Source organism: Pleurodeles waltl, chromosome 7 (assembly GCF_031143425.1).
Source record: "Pleurodeles waltl isolate 20211129_DDA chromosome 7, aPleWal1.hap1.20221129, whole genome shotgun sequence".
NCBI classification, from domain to species: Eukaryota; Metazoa; Chordata; class Amphibia; order Caudata; family Salamandridae; genus Pleurodeles; species Pleurodeles waltl.
In genome coordinates this window covers 1,499,063,379-1,499,086,709 of record NC_090446.1, presented here as the reverse complement: position 1 = coordinate 1,499,086,709, position 23,331 = coordinate 1,499,063,379, and the positions used below count along the sequence as shown (strand labels likewise).

General features: G+C 47.0%; 1 protein-coding gene across 1 annotated transcript; it reads left to right on the top strand.

Annotated features, from left to right (window-relative positions):
- Positions 1-1,177: 1,177 nt before the first annotated feature.
- Positions 1,178-22,748, top strand: LOC138246580 (interferon-inducible GTPase 5-like). The gene is made up of 2 exons (XM_069201266.1): positions 1,178-1,241; positions 19,494-22,748. The coding sequence occupies exon 2, from the start codon at positions 19,566-19,568 to the stop codon at positions 20,790-20,792; it is 1,227 nt and encodes a 408-aa protein (XP_069057367.1). The 5' UTR covers positions 1,178-1,241; positions 19,494-19,565; the 3' UTR covers positions 20,793-22,748.
- Positions 22,749-23,331: the final 583 nt, after the last annotated feature.

Sequence of the window (23,331 nt, the reverse complement as noted above, 5' to 3'; positions counted from 1 at the left end):
TTTTACAAGGAACTGGTGTATTGATTCTGATGCACCACCCTTGCGTTGCCCCTGCCCCACCTAACGACAACACGGTAACACCGCATTTACACTACGGTGCACCATGGCGGTCGTTAGGACAATAGAGTCAACATTTGTGACTCTATTGTGGCACTTTAATGCACTGGCATCAAAAATGTTGATACGAGTGCAGCAAAGCGCAGGAAGGCACATAGGTTAATATGGGTGTGTCATCTTAATGCCTGCTTTGAGCAGGCGTTAGAAATGATGGAAAAATGGCACAGTTAAAAGTTGTAAATTTCACTGTGCCATTTTTTTGGGCCTTACTGCAAGGTAACCCTCCCTCCCCCTTGCAAACATTATGGCTGGCGCAAGCATAATGTGGCACAAGGGTTTACAAAGTGGTGCAATGAAGGCATTGTGCCACTTTGTAAATATTAGTCAGGGGAATGGCCTACCTAGTGCCACTTTAGTGTAAAAAAATGTCTAAGGGGGCGGTGAGGCGCTAGGCTATGGGCTTCGAAATCTGCCCCTCAATGTGTAAGTTGAGGCCTGGAGTTTGCGTCGGGGTTTTGCCACTTTTGTGGCACAACCCAGACACACAATCTCATTTGTTAAAATAGTGTATTGCGCTCAAATGTACTCGTAGTAGATACGTGGGAAGTCTTCTTGCTTTCTGCGATGGCACGTGCTCTGTGGCACTTAGGGCCAAGCCAGACCCTGGGCTCGCCTCTGCTGTTCACGTCCTGTGGGCAGTGCTTGAAATGGAAAAATTAAAGTGCAGGTACTCTGTGGCACAGTACCTGCTTGTTTCCGAGAAGTGCCGGTACTCTCCAATTAAAAGCACTACGTTTTTCTTGAGATGTGCCGGTACTCTCCCTCTCAAAATAAAAAAGTGCCGGTACTCAGTACCGGACAGTACCGGCCCATTTAAAGCACTGCCTGTGGGTGGAAGAGGGAGATTCCCTGCAGTCCAGGGACACTCTCTCAGGCTCTCGCAAGAGGGGCCGGGGTTCACCCCGAGGCCGCACCCCAAGGCAGAAAACCGCCGCCGGCTCTGGGAGGAAGCGAAACTAAGAGTGATATATATTGTACTTAGTTTCGAACAATGCGCCTGTAGTTTCTTGCGGACTTCAGTCAGTGACGTCAGAAGTAAGACACATTTAAGAGCCCTCCGAGTGCCTGCTCCCCAGAGTGCGCCTTCAGCAGCCGCCTGCCTCCGGGAGTCCCCCCAAGACCAGGTGAGTGAGCGGGGTTCGGGTAGAGGTGGGCGAGCCAGCACATTACCAGCGAGCCGAGCCAGAGCTGAGCCTGACGCCGAGCCAAGGCCCTGGCTCGGCTCTAAGAGCCGTGCACGAGCCGAGCCGGCAACATCTGTTCCGTGTAAATCATGCAACCAACGTAATGCAAAACCATGATAAAGTCGCTTCAAACTTGAAAAAAAGATAACGACTTTAACATGTGGTGGGATATGAACCGAAACCGTCAGTTTATCGCACTGAATCGAGGGATATTTATTAAAAGCCATGGTTTTTACACTTAAACTTAGACGCTTTCGTGCTCCGTCTCGCCTCGGACAGCCCATTAGTGAGGTAAGATGCAAGAGAAGGGAGCCCCCCTTATTGCCATCAGTTACTGCCTGTTTAAGTGACACACATGGGTTAGAATCAGGGAGTCTGAATATGTTCCTCGGTATTGTTTCTGTGCTTGTTAACTCTTTACGCAGATGTCACAATATAGGCCCAGATTTAAGAAAAGTGGCGCTTCTCATCGCGAAGCACCGTCCCCCTAACTCCACCACGCGTGCGCCGTATTTAAGATACAGCGCACCATGGCGGTATTAGGCACAAAAGCGTCAACCTTTTTGATGCTATTGTGGCGCTTTGCTCCAAAAAAATTCTGACGCTATTGGAGCAAAGTCTAAGGAGACCCATTGATTCCAATGGGTGCGTCCTTTTAAAGGCTGCTCTCAGCAGCCTTGTGCTGAAACGCCCCCTTTGCATACATTATGCATGGTGCATGCATAATGTGGCACAAGGCTCGCAAAGTGGCGCAATGCATGCATTGTGCTGCTTTGTAGATATGGTGCAGCGTTTTTGGCCATCTAATGCCACATTAGCGTAACAAAAATGACTATAATGTGGTGTTAGATGGCACAAGACCATCCTTGAATTTGGGCCATACTGTATTAAATCAAATGCAGGAGGGTTTTGTAGCTCACACATCCTGAATACACCTATTTGAAAGCACTTTCTTGTGTAATAATAAAAAAACAGGCTGGTCAAAAAAAAGTATTTGCCTAGGATCACACAATTTGGTCAAACAGGGAAGCTGTGGCTGAACCCTGGTTTTCTGATTTCAGATTGTACAAGATGGCTACCACATTTTCCTATTTCAAATCGCAAAATAAAGCTTTTTCTTCCATTCTTGGCGCAGGGCGTCACACCGTGGATGGCAGGCAGAAGCCACATGAAGGTCTGTGTCGTTTTGAGGGTAAGGCTTCAAGAGGACCCCCAGTACCAGATTACCAAATAGGCAAAGTAGGCACTGACCTTTGGGCCCCACCTTTTAGGGCCCCACGACAACAGATCAAAATAATATTGATTTGATCTCGAAAGAAAATTACAATCAAGCTTTCTTAAATTGCTTCCATGAGATAGACAGCATGAATCGACTCAAACAACTTTACATTAACGACTCTATAGAAAAAATACTGCATCAATGTAATGTACCCCTTAACAACTTAAACTACATAAACCATAGACATCAGATTCACATAACAGTTTGTCTCTTTTACATAGTGTAATGTTTCGTTTTGTGTAATATTGGTTTATTAAAATTGTTGGTTGGGAAAATTTAAAACATATTAGGAGATGATTTGTGAGGGGGACTATGACATTTCAAGTGTCTAGGTGCCTCCACAGGGTTTAATCCGGCACTGACCCCGAGATCAGCCAGACCCAAGCATGTGGCTCAGGCTTCCAGTGGCTCGCCCACCATAGTTCAGGGGCTCACACCATAAGGCGGGCAGCGCTTTCCTCAACAATACACCACAGTCAGGGCGACCAGATGACCCCACGTCACAGGGACACCAGGTCTCCAGTCCTGGACTCTGCTTTGACAAGTGAGTGCGATCTGGAAGGTGTGGTCTTGGTTCACTGAACTAACACACCTGATAATGATATGTTAAAGCAAAGTCCAGGAATGGAAAAGTGATGCCCCGTGACCTGGTCCCGCTAAACAAGGTTGAAGTGAGTGGGGACCATGGGGAGCCGAGTGCTGCAGTATTTACCTTTTTAGTGATAAATGGGCGTACTGCCCTTATGACTGTTTTCGTAGTTGCAGTGGTTTCTCTTCTGCAATTGAGGTTGAACACTTTCATCGCATAAAGCTAATATTCCCCTTTAGGGCCCATCCTGTCCCTGTCTGCCCCCTAACCTATCAGAACACCCACCCGTCCTTCACTCCCCACACTGCATAGCGTTTGTACTTTGGCCTCATTTAAAACACAGCTACATCTAGCCTAACTCTGCTGTTTAAACAATAAACCTGCTGCATCTGTGTGACCTTGGGCATAGCGCTGTTGTTCAATCTAGGTTGGGCATTGCCAACAAATAGCTCGTGAGCTACTGGTAGCTCTCCAGCTACCTGTAAGTAGCTCTCCTGTGTGCAGTTCAACCTACTAAATTAGAAGCTTTTGCTTGGTTGAATTAATATATGCATTTCTATGGAGACCTATTACTAATTACTTATTAGTAATATCATTAACTTGATGCCAGGGACCTTGCAGCTATGTCTACCATGTACTAACCATGTAGAAGCAGTCCAAATTGACAAAGCCTTTTTCACATTATGGATGTACCCCCCCCCCCCACCGATGTGCTGATGTGATCACTGTGGGTAATGTGGCATGGACTGGCCACTAATGCAATCTTGTCTGACGTGGTCACTATTCCCACACTAAAAACATTAATAGCACGGGGTGAAATTAATTGAACATGAGTAGTCCTTATTACAGAAAACGTTGGAGACTTCTGATCCAGATTATGCTGCACCAGTGCTGTGAGGCGTAGCTCTGTTGTTTACACGACAAGGGTGCTCCTTCTGTGTGACTTGAGGGATAGTTCTGCTTTCCACACCACTGTGTGCAAAACCGTGTGCAAAAGGCGCAGCTCTGCTGTTTAATGAATACATTTGGAACGTCTGGGGTGACTTGACATCCAATTGGATAGTATGCCTGTCAATTATTGGGGATGTGTGCATTTTTTTTCTTTTCCCTGTCTGTTTAGTCACTTACCTTGCAGCAAGCTCCGATGCGGTGCTTAATTTGTACATAAACAGGTGCCAGGGTCCAAGGAGTTGCTCAGGAGACCACTACAGGGTGCACAGCAGACTGGAATGGACAGCACTGTCACATGCCAGGGTGAACGCTCCCTACTAAGCATCACTATCGTATCAATATAATTTGAAAATTCTATACCACCCAAAGCAGTAAGAAGGGCCTGGACCCTCTACTAGAATTCCTTTTCAAATGTGTATTCATTGTTAAACTGAGGTAATCTGTACAAAAATAGACAGACAGCTCCACCATGTGATGGACTGTTCTAAATCGGTGCTGGTGCTGAGCTGCTGCAAACACCGATCACCAAGGTACCCTAGTGCTGAATCCACCCTAATGTCAGCAGCAGTTTTTCCTTTAGGGCAGAGGAGCATCGCCCCTCTGCCTACAATGCTCTTGAGTGATGACAAATAAAATGGTAATAAAGTTAATTTATTACCATTTTACTTTCCATCCTCGGTTCAGGACGGGGCGGGGCCACTGCTGCTGAGTGGCCAGCCAGACATGCGCACTTTAAACTTCTCTAACCCAGCTGTCTTAAGACAGCTGGGCTAGAGAAAGCACAGGCCTCCAGTGCTTTTGTGAGCCCTGAGAGAGGCCGCTTCCTCCAATCCCAAAGCTTCTTTCATGCTGGTTGCCAGCATGAAAGCAGCACCAGGATTGCTTCAGGGAGTTTGCTGAAGCCAGAGAGGAGACCAGAGTAAGGAGGACGCGTCGTGCAGCAAGCAAGGTAATTTTTTTTTAAATTGTTTTTTTTTAATTGTTTTTTTTATTTACACCACTCATCTTGCATGTACGCACACACACACACACATACACACACATACACACCAACACCACATTTGCCTGCCCCCCTCCACTCTGCCTACATGGCAGCAGCTGCTGCACCCCATGGCTCTTTAATCCACCAAGAATTTCTCCCTGCCCCTTTTTCCCTCTCTTGCTTGTCCCAGCTTTCTACCTTTGTGCATCTTTTCCCTTTGTGAATCTTTCTCTTCCTCCTTTCCAGTCTGTGTGTTTTCTCTCTCTTGCACGTAGTCAATATCTGAAAAGGAAAAATAAATGGCGGTCCTCAAAAATGAGTGCTGGTGTTGCCCCACTGCCAACCACCGGCTCAAATTAAGCACTTGCTTGTGGGGCGGGGCAACATATATAATGCTGACAGATCTGCTGTGTATTTGAACCCACATTTGTTCCTATAAATGAATGCTCAGCATCAAAACATTCAAGCAATTACAAATATAATGCATTTTTCTCTCCTTACCCTTTCACCAACCAACGAACATCAGCCAAACCATTACCACCTGGTCTCAGCTCACCACCCTGGCCACCTAAGCCATCATGTCTTCCATCCACTCTGGGGTGCCCATCAACCCCTGCCCCCACCACTTCAACCTCGCAACAAACCCAATCAGCACGCAACTCACCAGCTTCATCAACACCTCCATCTCCACATAAATCTTCCCTCACCGATGGAAACACACTGATGTAAGACCTCCTCTAAAGAAAACCTCCGCCGACACCAGTGATCCCAAAAACTATTGCCCGATCTCCCTGCTTCGCTACCGACCCAAAGTACTTGAGAAAGCCATCAACCAGCAGCGCACTGAATTCCTGGAAAAAAACACCTACCAGATGCTTCACAATCAGGATTCCGTGCAAATCACAGCACTGAGACAACGCTGATCGCAGCCACAGACGACATCAGAACACTCCTCGACCATGGAGAAATTGTGGCACTGATCCTCTCTGCGACTGTCTCCCACAACACCCTCATCAACAGACTTTACAACAAAGCATACAGCAAGACACCCTCAAGTGGATCTCATCCTTCCGTATAGGACGCACACAGAGCATCTGACTGCCTCCCTTCACCTCCGCACCCAAAGACATCAGATGTGGCATATCACATGGATCATCTCTCAGCCTCACCCTGTTTAACATCTACATGACCCCCCTCAAAGATGTTGTTAGATCCCATGGACTGAACATAATCTCCTACACTGACGATACTCAGCTCATCCTCTCACTCACCATGGGCCCTCCAGTGCAAAATCCACCTTCCGCCACACCATGACCAACGTAGCAAAATGGATGAGAGACAACTGCCTCTAACTCAGTTCCGACAAAACAAAAGCACTGATCTTTGGTAAGAGCACCTCTGCGTGGGACCACAGCTGGTGGCCTTCAGAACTTGGACCTACCCAACACCTGCCGACCGTGCCCGAAACCTCAGCATCATCCTCAGTAGCCAACTGACCATGAAATGACAAGTCAACGCAGTCCCCTCCCGATTCCACACACTTTGCATGCTCCGCAAAATCTTCAGATGGATTCCAACCAACATCAGAAAGACCGTCATTCAGGCCCTCGTCACCAGCTGCCTCGACTGTGGCAATGCCCACTATTCCGGCATCTTCACCCAGCTCCTCAAGACTCCAGACCATAGAGAAAACTGCTGCCAGACTTATCCTGGACCTCCCCAAATGAACCCACATCACACCCCACTTGAGAGACCCCCACTGGCTCCCCATCCAGAAGAGATGCTAGTTCAAGATCCTTACTTACGCTTACAAAGCACTCCACAACCTAGGACCTGCCCACATCAACCAACGACTGAACTTCCACCAACCATCTGTACACCTGCGCTACTCCTCACTCGCCCTTGCACACTTCCCCTGCATCTGTCTTAGCTGCAGCAGTGGCTGCGTCTTCTCGTACATCACTGCCAAGACCTGGAACAAACTCCCCCTCCAGCTCTGTATAGCCCCCTCGCTGGTAGACTTCTGTAAGAGACTAAAGACCTGGCTCTTCAATGGAGACAGTGTCCAGATACCCCTGAGGGTGACAGTGTTGCGCCTTACAAATGCAGTTTGATTAATTGATTGACCGTGCACCCTTGCACATAGCATTGATACATTTGTCATATACCATAAAAGCAGGTATTCCATGACAGTGTAAAACAGGAGTTCATGTTGCATTAGTGCTCATATGTGTTTCTCTGTATGAGTGTACATTTGTGTTGGTGGTTGACCAAGGCATGTTGGCTGCTTACAAGGTGTTTACGTGTGTCTACAATGTGCATGTCAGTCTGTTGGCGTGCTTGTGTGTATTTGGTGTTGGCGTGAGTGTTTCTGCACAGTATGTGGAATCATTATATGTAAAAAGTCATATCAAATCCTAGGAGCGTCCAGTGCACTAAAGACCTTGAGTGGGAAGCTGGACTCCCTCCACCCGGCTCCTCGATCAATCAACCAAAAAAATTTATAGAGCGCGCTACTCACCTGTAAGGGTCTCAAGGCGGTGGGGGAGAGGGAAGTGGGGTAGGGAGGGGGGAGGGGAGGCTGATTACTGTTCAAAAAACCACACCTTGAGGTTTTTTCTGAAGAGCAGGAGGTTCTGAGTCTTGCGGAGGTTGGTGGGGAGGGAATTCCAGGCCTTGGGGACAAGGTAGAAGAAGGATCTGCCTCCGGTGGTGGCACGTTTGATGCGGGCGACTGTGGCGAGTGCGAGGTCGGTGGAGCGGTGGTGGCCAGTGGGGGTGTGGAAGTTCACTCTTTCGTTGAGGTAGGTTGGTCCAGTGTTGTGGAGGAATTTGTGTGCATGGATGAGGATTTTGAAGGTGATCCTCTTGTCGATCGGAAGCCAGTGAAGGGATTTGAGGTGTGAGGAGATGTGTTTATGGCGTGGGAGGTCCAGGATGAGGCGGGCGGCTGCGTTCTGGATCCTCTGGAGTTTACGTTTGAGCTTGAGTGTGGTGCCGGCGTAGAGGGCGTTTCCGTAGTCTAGCCTGCTGCTGATGAGTGCATGGGTGACGGTCTTTCTGGTCTCTATGGGAATCCATTTGAAGGTTTTTCGCAGTATGCGGATGGTGTTGAAACAGGAGGAGGTGATGGCGTTGATTTGCTGGGTCATGGAGAGGGAAGGGTCCAGGATGATGCCGAGGTTGCGTGCGTGGTTTGAGGGTGTTGGTGGGGAACCTAGGATGGTGGGCCACCAGGAGTCGTCCCATATGGTTTTGTTGGGGCCGATGATGATGATTTTGGTTTTGTTGGAGTTGAGCTTGAGGTGGTTTGCTGTCATCCATTTGGCGGTGTCAAGGAGACCAGCGTGGAGGTTGGTTTTGGCAGTGGTAGCGTTTCTGGTGAGGGAGATGATGAGCTGGGATATGATGGTGATTCTGTGTGGCTAGAGGATGTTGGCGAGCGAGGGCCATGTAAATGTTGAAAAGGGTGGGGCTGAGGGAGGTCCCTTGGGGGACTCCGCAGATGATTTTGGTGGCTGTGGAGTGGAAGGGGGGGAGGCAGACTTTCTGGGTTCCTTCGGTGGGGAAGAAGGTCAGCCAGTCAAGGGCCTTGTGTCGAATACCTGCATTGTGGAGGCGTGTGCGGAGTGTTTGGTGGCAGACAGTGTCGAAGGCAGCAGAGAGGTCCAGGAGGATGAGTGCGAAGGTCTCGCCCTTGTCGACTCTGGTTCTGATGTTGTCAGTACATGTGAGGAGGGCGGTCTCAGTGCTGTGGTTCTTGCGGAATCCAGACTGGGAGGTGTTGAGTGCGTTGCTTTCCTCTAGGTAGTGAGACAGGCGGGTGTTCACTAGTTTTTCAGTGACCTTGGCGGGGAACGGGAAAAGCGAAATTGGGCAGTAGTTGGTGAGGTCATCAGGTTCTGCTTGGGCTTTTTCAGGAGTGCGGTGACTTCTGCGTGCTTCCAGGGGTCTGGGAAGGTGTTGGCGTAGAAAGAGCTGTTGATTATGGTGCGAAGCTTGGGAGCGATGGTTGGGCTGGCTTTGCAGAAAACGTGGTGGGGGCAGTGGTCCAAGGGGGAGTCTGAGTGGATGGAATTCATAGTTTTTTTTAGTTTCTTCATCGTTGGTAGGGGCCCAGGTGAGTAGTCGGTTGGGGAGGGGCGTGAGTCTTTGCTGATCGTGTCGGTGGTGTGGGCGGCTGGTGCGTGTGGTATGAAGCTGTTGTGTATGTCTAAGATTTTGTGGTGGAAGTGGTTGGAGAGGGAGTTGCAGAAGAGTTGTGTGTGCGTGGGGTCGATGTTGCTGGCTTTGGGTTTGGAGAGCTCTTTGATGATGGTAAAGAGTTCCTTGCTGTTGTGTGAGTTACTGTCTATGCGTTCCTTGTAGTATGCTCTTTTGGTGGTGCGTAGAGTTGGTTGTGTTTGCATATAGTGGGTTTGAGGGTGGAGAAGTTGGTGGTTGAGGGTTACTGTCGCCAAGCTTTCTCTGTTTTGCGGAATTCACGCTTGGAGTTCAGTGGTAAACCAGGGGGCGTTCTTGATGTTGCAGTGGTGATGTTTCTTCTAAGAGGGGCGAGTGAGTCTGCGCAGGTTGTGATCCATTGTTTGAGGTTATGGAAGCAATGTTGGGGTCGTTGGTGTTGGGGGGGGGTTTGTGAGCGAGTTGGGCGTTCAGGTGTTCTGTGGGGATCTTGTCCCACATGCAGTAGGGTGTGTGGGGGGTTTGGAGAAGGAGAAGTGGACACAGTGGTGGTCAGCCCAGTGGAGTTCGGTGGTGTGAGTGTAGGTTATGTGATTGCTCGAGGTGAAGATTGTGTCCTGCTGAGTGGGTGGGTGCTGTGACCAGTTGTTTGAGTCCGAGGTTCATGAGGTTATCTAGAAGGGATGAGGAGTTGTGGTCGTGGGGGTTCTCCAGGTGAAAGTTAAAGTCACCAAGGAGGATGTAGTCTGTGGAGGTGAGGGCGTGAGGGCTGATGGTGTCAGCGATGGCATCACAGAAGGGGGTGGCGAGGACCTGGTGGTCTGTAGATGAGGGTTCCTCTGAGGGTGGTGTTGTCGTTTATGTGAATTAGGAAATGCATGTGTTCTATGCTGTCTAGGGTGTCGTGTGTGTTGGTGGTGACCTTAATGGTGTTTTTGTGTATAATGGCGAAGCCACCTCCTGGTTTGTTTAAGCGGTCTCTACGATGGAGTTTGTATCCATCTGGGGTGGCTGTGGCTATGTCTGGCTCAGATGAAGCTCCTAACCATTTAATGTACCTGCGTCCAGTCAGGGCCATGAATCAAAAGCACCCATTAAGGCCCCCTCCAGTCAGCCACATAAAGTGCCCTAAATTTGAGCACCAGAGCAGATTAGGAAAGCTCTTAAAAATCACAAGACAGTTATAGTTACTTGAAATATCTCTAACTATAACTAGTGAATTTCTATGGTTTTGTATGGTTTAAAATGTGAGCCTAACTATAAAGTCCCTGTAACCTTTGTTTTTTTTAAATTAGAATTTCAATTTAAAAAAAATTATATTTCCTAACTATAATGTCCCTGTAATGTTTGTTGTTTTCCAGTGAATTTCTTTGTTTTTTTTTTAACATAAATTAACTTTCATTAATATACGTTAAACCAACCACCACCGCGCCGGGCCTTTGGCCATGTATGGGAGTGGTTGGCTGCAGGGCCTGGCCCTGGGTCCAACCACGATAACCTGGCCTCTGACCAGACCATATGGCCAACCCCTATAAACACCCAACCCTGCACTACACATGGCCTTCAGCTGTGTGCAGTGGGGATTGGCTGCATGGTTTGGCCTGCGGCCAGAACCTGCAACCAACCCCTATAACCACCCAACCCCACTCTGCGCACAGCCTTTGGCCATGCACAGCGTTAGTTGAAAGCATGTCCGCATACCCCGTTCCCCGTCCCGCATCCCCAGCCTTCAAAACTTTTTTTTTGGGTGGGGGGGGGATGCACAGACCCCGCCAGGTCGATCTCAGCCCCGAGGACGCCATCCCCCCAGGGCCTGGCCTAAATATTTTTTGGGGGTGGAGGGAGGCTGCACAGCTCTCTTGCCCAGGGCGATCTCAGCCCAGAGGACCCCATCCCCCAGGGCCCGTCTTAATTTTTTCGGGGGGGAGGAAGGAAGGCCACGCTGCCCCTCCTACCCAGGATGATCTCAGCCTCGGAGACCCCATTCCTCATGGAGCACCTTAAAAACTTAGATTTTGGGGGGGAGGAGGACTGTGGGGCCCCCATCCCGAGGCCTGTCTCAGCCCCAGGGACCTCATCCCTGGAGCCAGGCCTAAATATTACGTTTTCTTTTTGGGGAGGGCGCCCAAATCTATTCCCCAGGGCCTGGCCTAAAATTTTTTTTTTTTGAGGGAGTGGCCATGCGGACTCCCCTCCCCAGTCTGATCTCGACCCTGAGGACCCCATCTACCGGGGCCAGGCCTAATAATTAATTTTCTTTTGGGGAGGGCGGGTGGTTACATGGCCCCTCTCCGAAGAGCCGATCTTGACCCCGGGGCTTGACCATGTCACAATGTTGGGGACCGCTGGGGAAGCCTGAAGGCCCCTGCGGTCCCAGCCGGCTCCCCAATTCCTGCGGAAGCCAGCACTGCTGTCACAGAGAGGGAGTTGCTAAAGCAGCTCCCTCTGTGAGAGCAGTTTCCTCTTTTTCCCTGTCTGCATTTTCACGGGCAGGGAAACAGAGGAAACCTCCACTTGCATCAAGTGAGAGCTGTTTGACAGTGCGGCGGTGGTTGGATTCACGTATAGCAATACAAATTACTATACGTTAAAAAAAAACATATAAATTCACTGAAAAAAAACATAGGTTACAGAGACCTTATATTTAGGTTCTGAATTTACTCGTACAGTAACTAAAACTCGCACCCTAAGGTAACTATAATTTGCGCCTTCGCCATGCACAGCTTATTACTCCACATGTTATATCATTGATGACACATTCTATGCCATTTTTCAGTGAATATATTTACTGAAAAAAACAAAGGTTACATGGACGTTATAGTTTGGTTCTGAATTTACTCAAACAAAACCATAGAAATTCAGCAGTTATAGTTAGTGTTAATTGAAGTAACTAAAACGCGCGCCCTAAGGTAACTATAACTCGTACCCTCACCATCCACAGTTGTCTCATCAATATTTGTATTGCAAATGTTGCAGTGAGAACATGAAAGATGGCGTAGAATGTTTTAACCTTTGTTTTTTCAGTGATTTTCTGTATTCTTTTTTTTACGTACAGTAATTTTCATTGCTATACGTGAATGCAACCACCTTGCACACGCCCAGGCCCTGAGGCCAACCGTCTATCAGCACCCAAATTTGCACCGTGCACAACCTTCTCCTGTGTGCAGTAGGGGTTGCCAGCAAGGGCTGGCCTCTAGCTAGTCCCTACGGCCAACCCCCCTAACCACCCAACCCGATGCTGTGGACGGCGGAAGCTGTCTGTGGCCTCTCTTGGTGTGAGAATAGGTGTGAGAGGCTTTATCAGGGGTAAGAGTGGCTATCAGAGTGTCTGGGTGTGAGAGTGCGTACATAAATGTTTTAGTGGGTGTGTCAGTATGTGTGCAGGTCTGTGAGTGGGTGTATCATGGTGTCAGTGTGTCTATAAGTGGGTGTGTGATGGTCTGAGTGGGTTTTTGAGTGGGTGCGTAACTGTGCGTAACTGTGTGAGTGGGTCTGAGTAGGTGCTTGAGGGTCTGACTGGGCCTGTTAGTGAGTGCATGAAGGTCTGAGGGGGTCTGTGAAGGGGTGCGTGAGTGTCTGAGTGAGTCTGTGAGTGGGTGCATGTGTGTCTGAGTGGGTCTGTGAGTGGGTGCTGAAGTGCCTGAGTGGTTGTGTAAGTGGGAGAATTGATTGAAAGAGAGAGCGAAAGAATGTTAGAGGGAGAGTTTTTTAGTCTTTGATGTCTACTGTACTTAGAATTAGTTATTTGTTTCCAATTTCAAATAAAAAAATTATTTAAAAAAAAAAAAGAGAATTAAAAAATATATATTTAAATGAGTCCAGCTAGACTCGAACCCCCAAAGCTCTGTCTGTGACCTTCTCACTGAGCTACAGGGTTTTTATTTATATTTTTGTTAGCCCTTTTTGGGCTATTTGGGACCACGAGAGAGCCCTTAAGGGTTCCCCCCACGGTCCCTATATATATTTTTAATTAATGTATAAAAAAAAAAGAATATACCCTATGCAGGCTATGTGGCACTGTGGGGGAAGCCTCAAGGCTTCCCTCGCAGTGCCATTGCTTCAGCAAGCAGTGAGCTCTTTGACAGCAGCTCCTTGCTTCCTAAACATTTCATCTCTGTCCCCTGCACGCGTGGCCCCCCTCCAACGAGAATAGCCCCGGGGGTAGTGATCCCGGGGGTTTTAGGGTCCCAAAGGGACCCCCTTTCTTTTTTTAAATATTTGCCCCAGGGGTGGTGATCTGCCGGGCAGCGAGGGGGGTAGTGAGCCCCTTGCATATTTTAAAAGGAAAGCCCCAGGAAGTGGTGGTTCCCGGGGCAGTGAGGGGGGGTGCTTGTGCCCCACCCGCATATTTGAAAAGGGCCCTCCCCATGCATATTTATAAAGGAAAGCCCTGGGAGGTGGTGGTCCCTAGGGCAGCACAGGGGCTGCAACCCCTGCATATTTTGTAAGAAAGTCCTGGGGGGTGGCGGTCCCCAGGTCAGCGAAGGGGCTGCAGGCCCCCGCGTATTCATAAAGGGAAGCCCCTGGGAGGTAGCGATTCTCAGGGCATTGGGGGTTGAGGGGGTGCCAACCCCTTGCATATTTAAAATGAAAGCCCAAGGGAGGTGGCGGTCCCTAAGGCAGCGAGGGGCCACGTACCCCTCTGGATGTTCATATAGGAAAGCCCTAGAGAGGCGGCAGTCCACAGGGCTGCGGGGGCCATGCCCCCCACACATATTTTAAAAGGAAAGCCCTGGGGAAGTGGCAGTTTCCAGGGCAGCAGGAGGCCACGGGCCCATGGATATAAAAAAAATGAAAGCTTCTGGGAGGTGGTGGTCCCCGGAGCTATGGGGGCACTGGGAGGCCCCTCCACACTAAATTTTTAATGCCCCCGTGACCTGGACCACCATGGGGCTTATAAAAGAACAAGCACGGGATCCCACACTTGTTTTTTAAATTTATTTTGCCACAAGTTTGCGAATATTACTAACTCGCAGCAAAAAAATAATTAAAACATTTTGTTTTGCTCTGCGGTGTCCCCCACTAGTGCAAAGGGGCCAGGGTGTCTCTACTTTTCTTTCTTTTTTTTTTTTTACTTTTTTACTTTGGCTCGGCTGAAGCCGAGTCCCAAGCTGGCTACCAACACTTCCTGGCCTGAAGTGTTGGCAGCCAATCAGAGCTGTGCATTTCCTGCACAAGCTCACCATTGTTTGTCAATACTTCATGGCCAGAGATATACAAATTTTAATTTTCGTATATATCTCAAAAACTACTATAACGGATTTACTCCAAATAAGCGAAAGCATAATCTGCATACCCGCAGCAAGCTTTCTTCCAAAACTGGTGTAATTACGTCCAGTGGTTCAGTCTGTAGACGTGCTTAAAGAATCCTATGGGAATTAACATGGGAAACACAATATTTCTTTAGCCCCCTTTTTCTCAGTCCCCGCTTGACGGATCACCCCAAAACTTTCCGTGCACAACAAGAATCACTGCAACACTTTTTTTGGGCGAATTTTGTGAAGATTCATCAAACGATGCCAAAGATATGGGTAAGCAAAAAAACGCTTTTTCTATGGAAACATGGTCCTACCACAAGGTAATATATATATTTTAAACGAGTGTCCACAGTGGAACCACGCTTATTCCGGGCTGTAATAATCCACAAGTGCTTTATTGCGTCAAAGCACCAAACACCTCAGGTTTAGCTGTTTTATCTCTTGAGTGTGACATGAAGTAGGCTTATTTTGTTTAGTCGTATAGAGGACAGGGAAGGTACATAGTGCTGTATTCTGAACTTTTACTTAGTTTAAAGTGCATAACTAGGGGCCATATTTATTGGCTTTGTGGCGCAGGGCAGCGCAGCAAGTCGCCTTTCTGCACTCCTCGCATCACAGGGAAATTGCAGGAATGTGTTGTAATTATCCAATATAGCACATTCCTCTCCTTCCCCCCTACGCAGGTGCCCTTTTGGCAATCTAGTGCCATAGTGCAAGGGTGCCTGTCTTGCATGCACAATTCTTTTTGTGCAGGAAGGAACATCTTTGAGAGGCTTTTACAGCACACCTAGAAAGAGGAAAAATGAGGAGAAAAAAATATATTTCTCCTTGTTACGCCTCTCCTGGGGAGGTGTGTCTTTTTGGCACATTCCAAGATTTACAAGTTCTTGTAAATCTGGGAATGCATCAAAATCCATGGATGTTACATGGGAACTTCCACACAACACCCATGGAAGTGCCTCCCTTGTGCTGAGTAATGTGAGTAAGGGCCAGATGTAGGAAACTCCCAAATTGCGACTTGCAATTTGCGAGTCCCTGCGACTCGCAAATTGCAAGTCGCAATTTGGGATGCAGAAAGGTGTCTCAGACACCTTATGCGAGTCGCTATGGGGTCGCAAAGGCCCACCTCATTAATATTAATGAGGTGGGTCGCAATTTGCGACCCCATAGCGACTCAGGGCACTCACGGGGATTGAGGCCTGCTGGGAACTGCAGACCTCCATGTCCGTGACTGCTTTTAAATAAAGCAGTTTTTTTTTTCAAAGTGCAACCCGTTTTCCTTAAAGGAAAACGAGCTGCACTTTGAAAAATAAACCGAAACCTTTTGTTTCGGTATTTTTCAGGGCAGGTAGTGGTCCATTGGACCACTGCCTGCTCTGAAAAATAATTTTTGGGTCCAGTCACAAAGGGGAAGGGGTCCCATGGGGACCCCTTCCCCTTTGCGAGTGGGTTACCATCCACACTGCGAGTCCATTTGCATACCACTGCGACTCGCAAATAGGAAGGGAACACCCATTCCTATTTGCGACTCGGAAATGCATTTTGTGAGTTGGTTCTGACTCGCAAAATGCATTTCTACATAGCAAAGACGCATTTGCGACTCACAAACGGCGATTTTCGCCGTTTGCGAGTCGCAAATTCGTTGCTACATCTGGCCCTAAGTGCTTTGCGCTGCGTTACATTACTTGAGATTTATGGAGCCAATTAAGCAACACAACATTGTGTGCAAGAGCAACACAAACCTGGCCATAATTATGGCCCTAGATTTTATAAGGGTATCGTTAAAGGCTTCTTTGTTAACTTTGTTCCACTGGCAACGTGATATCAATTGCCTGGGAGAAGACTTTAGGGCATTTTTATGAGCGCCAGTGTGTTTCTCTAGCATCACGCGATGTGGTGCAAGAGTAACACAACTCAAAAAAAGAGATTTATGAAGCAATGTAAGGCCACCTTGCGTGGCCCTGTGTGGTTTCATAAATCTCAAGTAACCCAGCGCAAATCACTGCATTGCATTAATTTGTTCCAGGGAGGTATTTCCATAGATTGTGATGCATTCCCAGATTTACAAGAACAGGTAAATCTGGAAATGCACCAAAATGATACGCCTCCCAGGAGAGGCGTAATGAGGAGAAAGCACACATTGAAAGAGGAAAAAGCCTCTGAAGATTGTTTTTGTGCAGGAAGGTGCCCCTTCCTTCACAAAAGCAATCCTACATACAGCACAGGCACCCTCGCACCAAGGTGCAAGGATGCCTGCATTCGTGCTAGGTAGCTCATTGTGCGCCAGCACAGAGGAAAGGACAGGAATACTTAGTATTCATTTAAAGACGGCTCATTCCTGCTCTTTCCCTGTCACTCAGCACTGCAAGGTGACTTGCTGCGCTGTGCTGCATGACTTTTTTTTTAATGTGCCCTTTCTTCCCTTCAGCTAAAGGGACATGTTATGTGTATTTGTAAAGCGCACTATCACCAGCGAGGGTATTCTGGTGCTGAATAGATGTATGTACCTATCCATGCATGTGGTAGGTTGGTTAATTGAAAACCCAGGTCTTCAGCTTCTTACAGAATTCAAGAAGCGAGAGGAGGCTCTGATGTGGAGTGGGAGGTTGTTCCATGCTTTAGCAGCGATATAAGAGAATGCCTGTCCTCCTGATCTGGTTGTGTGTGTACATGGTATGTGCATTAGTTGGAGACTCTTGGAGCAGAGGAGTCTGGTAGGTTGGTGAAAGGGGATGCAACTGTACAGGTAGGTGGGGACTGAGGACTTTGAATTGAGCATGTTAGGGAATCAGGAGCCAGTATAATTTCCGGAGGTGTGGCCAGCGGCGGCCATGGCCAATGTCAAGTGGGGGGGCAACAATGAGGAGAGGGGGTAAATAAACAAGATAAAGAAAGAAAAAATAAAATAACTTACCTTTTTCGTTGTTGCATTCACTAGGACACCAGCACAGGCTCCCCAGCAATCCTCACGCTGCTTTCATGCTAAAGCTAGCATGAAAGCAGCATTGGGATTTGTCTGAGAAGCTGTGACTGCCGCTCAGACACAGCCCTGGGGTCTGGGCAGTTTCTCCAGACCGCCTGTTCAACACAGCCAGGCCAGAGAAACCTAAGTGCGCATGTGTGTTTGGCCGGCCTGAGATGGCCGGCCAAACACACATGCGCACTTAGGTGCACTGTCCCCTCCTCCCCCACCCCACCTCCCGTGGCCCAGACCTTCCCATCTCTGCACTGCTGCTGAGCCAGCAGAAGAAAATGTAAACAGTAGTGTAACTATCATTTTTTTTTCATCTCCTGGCACCTGGCCGGGGGGCAACGCTCCGTCATTGCGTCACCTGGGTGTGGTACGATGTGAGTGATACATCATTACCCATGTAATGTAGTGATCTGATCAGATACACTTGGTATGGTGCTGCTCAACACAACAGGAAGGAGGTCAGGTGGTGAGAGGTGATGAGACCGGAAACATGGTGTAATAAAAGTGCTCGGTAAGATGAATGTGAACTACTTGTTAAAGTAGTCCACATCCGTAAAATGCTGTGTGCTGATACAAACACTAATTAAAAGCCCTTAAAGCCATTACCTAAATTGAGTAAAATCACAGTATCTAATGGCTGTTCTCTATCTTTAGGTATGAGTTTGTGTATATGATATGTTGTGTATATGTGTGCTGCACGTTCGGGCCTTGAAAAATTATAAAAAAGCTACTAGACCTGCAGGTCGTGTAACTTGAATAATCTACTCGACCTAACTGTAATGTACTTGACCCGTAAACGGGTCTCAAATTGTGTGATTCTAGACAAATATTTAATTTTACAGAGCTGCCTTTTTTTTCATTCTCACATACGAGTGCACCTTCACGTATGTGAGTTCAGTTTTTCTGCTGTACAAAAATAAATCTTTTTCGTTTGAATAAATAGACTAAACGTTGCTCTGTGTATGATAAGAATCTAGCCCACATATAGGGTACACATGATCACTAAACATTGCTCTGTGTATGATAAGAATCTAGCCCACATATAGGGTACACATGATCCATAACTTGTCTTTTAGTTTACTAATAGCATTGCCATAAGGGCAGGAGGTTCTCAGTTTATGTTTAAACACTCACTTTTAATAAATATATCACTAAAGCATTATGTGGTCATTTACAGACAGTAAATTTACAAGAAATGTCCAAAAACCTTTCCACTAACTTGCAGATTCATTGATAAAACTATATACCGTGAAAATTGTGTTTCAGAAAACATAATTATCATTTGCACATCACCAAGTAAAGTGTTCTGATTTGTTTTCATCCTATTAAAATATTTTTTTTCATCACACAGAAGTTCAGAAAATGGGCTTTCACAACTACTGAAATATATTTTGAAATGCCTGTACAGTTGACTTACTTATTTAAATGTTGTGTGTTAGGAACAACCTAAGTTCCTAATGCCTTTCATTTCACACACTTAGTTCAGCAGGTCAGATGGTTCACCTTACAATTATTTTTCCCTCTGACTTCAGAGTTTTAGGACTTTGTAAGAAGACAAACTGACTTTTGACCCCTGTCTCTGAATTCAGAGCAGATGTGACAAGATAAGAAGATGTAAAAGTGTTTTTATTGCTCCTTCATTTTCTGACTGAACAGAGCACCTGTTCTTTGTCAACTTGCCAGAACGGGTGAGTAGGTCCTAAAAATTGCTCAACCTAATAAAATGACTTGACCTAGCGAGTGGGTGAGTAGATTTTTCGAGGCCTGGTTGTTGACAGCATTAGCTCTCACAAAACATTTAACGTTGTTTGTATGAGAGACCTAAAAATGGAAGAGTCTTACTCTTAAAAGAAGATGATGATATATTTATTGTAGATTGTGATTTGGTGAAGAAATCTGTGCACGTGTGACAACATGATTCCAGAACTACAATTTGCAAATTGTTCTGACCTCTGCACCATCCCATTTTCTTCCTAGGAAAGCTGCTCAACTTTGGAAACTGAAGGTACTTCAATTTTCAAGAATCTGAAACTACCTTCCTTCTCTTACATGGCTGGTGTTGAGGATAACAATGGGCAGGAAGCCCATGATTTGATCACTGATGAAGAAGTGGCAGACGTTCGGGCTGCACTAGAAAAAGGAGACCTGGCCGAAGCTGCTTCAACACTGAAGAAATCTCTGGAATCCCTGGAGAATGCCAAGTTGGACATTGCCATCACAGGAGAATCAGGGTCTGGCAAGTCTACCTTTGTCAATGCCATCCGGGGAATGGAAGATGAAGTTGATGGAGCAGCCCAGACCGGTGTGGTAGAAACCACCATGGACCCAACACCTTACCAGTACCAGAACCATTCCAATGTGACCATCTGGGACCTGCCGGGCATTGGAACACCCAAGTTCAAAGCCGACACTTATCTGGAGAGAGTCAATTTTAGCCGCTATGACTTCTTTATTCTCATTGCCTCTGAGCGCTTCAAGGAAAACCACATCCAGCTGGCACTCGAGATCCAAAAAATGGGCAAAAAGTTCTACTTTGTGCGCTCAAAAGTGGACTCTGACTTGTTTGCGTCCAAAAGACGTCGCAAGGCTACGTACAATGAGGAAAGGATCCTAAATGAAATTAGGGACAACTGCACCGACTGCTTGAAAGAGGGGGGCATAGACTCCCCAAAGGTGTTCCTCCTGTCTTGCTGTGAGCTGGCCCTCTTTGACTTCCAGAAGATGCAGGATACTCTGGAAAGGGAACTGCCCGGCCACAAAAGGCATGCCTTCTTGCTCTCACTGCCTAATATCTCAGTAGCAGTTTTACAGAAGAAAAAGGAGGCCCTGAGGCAGCAGATCTGGAAGCTGGCCACACTTTCCTGTGCCATTGCTACCATCCCAATACCTGGTCTCTCAGTTGCATGTGACCTCACCATCCTGGTGACAGCGATGAAAGGTTATCTTAAGGCATTTGGTCTGGATGAAGAATCGCTTAGTAAACTTGCTAAAAGATTTGACAAGTCTGAAGATGATCTCAGGGCAGTGATCAAGTCTCCACTGGTTGTGAAGGAGATAACCACGGAAATTGTCTTGAAGTTAATGACCAAGGCTGCCGGAGCTGGGTTAATGGCCATTGGATATGCTCTCAGTACCATCCCTGTTTTAGGCTCTGCGGCTGCCGGGGGACTTTCCTTTGCCACCACATACTACATGCTGAAAAGCTTCTTAAAGGAAATTGCAGAAGATGCTGAAAGGGTTCTGACGAGGGCCCTGGAAGCAAGTGTAGATTCTTAATACCTATACCAGAGAAACACCTGAGATCGAGAGCCTAATGAGGCAGGATGCGTACTGGTTGCTACCCAAGATGTCACCGAAATACAAAGGGGCATATTTGCAAGCCCCTTGCGAATACTTGCGCCACTTTGGCGTCATTTTTGTTTTTAAGCTAATGTGGCGTTAAGGAGGCATTTTCACTGTGCCACATTTTCAAAGTGACGCAATACATGCATTGCCCCTCTTTGCAACCCCTTGCTCCACATTATGCCTGCGTCAGGCATCATGTGTGCAAGGGGGGGGGGCATTCCGACACTAGGAGGCCCGAATAAATGGCACAGTGAAATTTACAAGGTTTCACTGTGCCATTTTTTCCATCATTTTTAATGCCTGCTCAGAGCAGGTGTTAAAATGACGCACCCATTGTAGTCAATGGGCCTCCCTGCACTTTGCTTCACTAGCATCAAAAGTTTTGACGTTAGTGTAGCAAAGCGCAACAATAGGGTCAAAAATATTGATGCTATTTTGGTAACGACTGCCATGGTGCACCGTATCATAAGTATGGCGCTACCATGGTGTTGTTAGGTGGTGGTGGGGGTGCATGAAAAGTGGCGCATCATAGCTGATGCGCCACTTTCTTGAAAATATGCCCCAAAGGGTGTGGCATGTATAATTTGGGAGGAAAACTCTTGCTCTGATTGGTCAGGATGATGAGTTTTTATAGTATTACTTGATATCATTGGCTAAGTGAATGAATTTATCCATGCTATTGGCATATTTTTAGGCTGTTACATTTAATACGTTTTTTTTTCAACAAAGAGTAAAACAGCTGAAGGGAAGGTGTTTTTTGTTTGATAATACTGTTGTGGTTGGGTTGTAGCTGTTCCAATGGTGCATTAACTACCAGAAAAGGCTTTCTACCAGCACACCTCTGAATGTTGTTTTATTAGAACTTGATGGGCACTCTAAGTAGAACTTGACCAATCAGCTGCCAAACGTCCCTCCAGAAGTTCTATGTAGGCAGCTATCTGTTTCATGTTCTCGCGGCACCTCGTCCGACAAGTGAGCCATCAACATCTGCAGGTTACTCTGCTCCTCAACATCACGCAGCACAGCCAGAAACGTTGCAGAAAAGACAATTTTCAGGTTTAGCATGTTGCTCGTGTTCTTTCTATCTTTTGGAAATGTGGCTGCAGGAGTGGGATCTGTTCCAACCAAACAACATGTTTACAATTTTTCCATCACTTGCTACTAAATCACAACTTATACTGCTGTAGAGTCTGCAACTATGGGTGCGTGTATCGGGCACTGGTGTTCGGTGACAACTGTGTATGTGTCACAGGGCAGCTAAATGTGGGCAACCGATTCCAGGAAGACCCTGAGATGTGGACAACAACAGGTTTCTGTAATTTATCTGTTCAAGAAGGCAATGTTGGAAGCTTCTAATTCACTTTTATGAGATGAGGCCTTTCTTTATTAATTCCAAGGAGATTTGAGTTTATCTACCGAGTGTATTTGTTATGCTTTCTTGGGAGAGTTGTGATATGGCTAATGAACGTCAGAAGGATTGTCTTTGGGCGATTTACAATGCATTGCAGTGAGATCTATGGTGATTTGTATAGTATGTGTGAGAAGTGGGTGTTGAACTTTCAGTGAAGTACGTGGTTATTTGAAGCAATTCAGGGGACACATGTGGATAACACTTACACAATTGTTGGTGAACAGGGATCATTTCCACCCCATCATTGAGAAATCTCTGTAACCTTCAAGAAAAGTCTGCCAGGGAAACCTCTGAGCTGCCTGCACCAGCCTGTGCCTCTGTTTAAATCTGCTGTTCATCATTAGTGGGGGAGGGAAGGAATTAAGTGGGCCGAGGCTTTGCATGGCTGTCCAGATTACTCAGGCATTTTATAAATACGTATTGAAAGTTAAAAGACCCTATTACAGTTTGGTGACATGAAATAAACTGTATAATGCAAATAATTGTGTACCTTCATTAAACTATGAAGACCTGCACAGAACATTTCGGTTTCCTGCATGTAACAGGCCACAAACTTTCAGCAATAATGACTTCAAACCCTGTGCTCACCTGCAGGATCACAGCTTCCATGAAGTCATTGTGCTTAGGTGGGACACAAAGTAGGAGTTGACAGAACGGACTGAATGAAACCCTGCACCAGGTCACTAAACTCGCTGTAGGAGCACTGACTTAGTGTGTTGGGGCCTAGATCTTTTCAGGGTAAAAATCAAGAACACTATTGAACTCCAAGCAACATTCAAATGCACAAGTCATGCATGAATACAAAGTGGTACCTAGGCATGTTTCAGCCTTGATCTAACGTCGTTCCTCTGTAAGATTTGTTATGGAAGGCTGTTGCCCCCCCTATCCACTACAGCCCCCCAAAACATAATTTGTTTTTATTGAAGAATTCACTAATGGGTACACAGCAAAACAAATGTTAGAAATTGAGTCTCTACTTGGCAGTGGTTTGGACCCTGTCCAAATAGCGACCCTCACTCTAGTCAAGGTAAGGGAATCACACAACTAAGATAATTCCTG

What these genes read in the sequence shown, in the direction of transcription:
- LOC138246580 (XM_069201266.1), top strand. Translation starts at nt 19,566, where the DNA reads ATGGCTGGTGTTGAGGATAACAATGGGCAGGAAGCCCATGATTTGATC.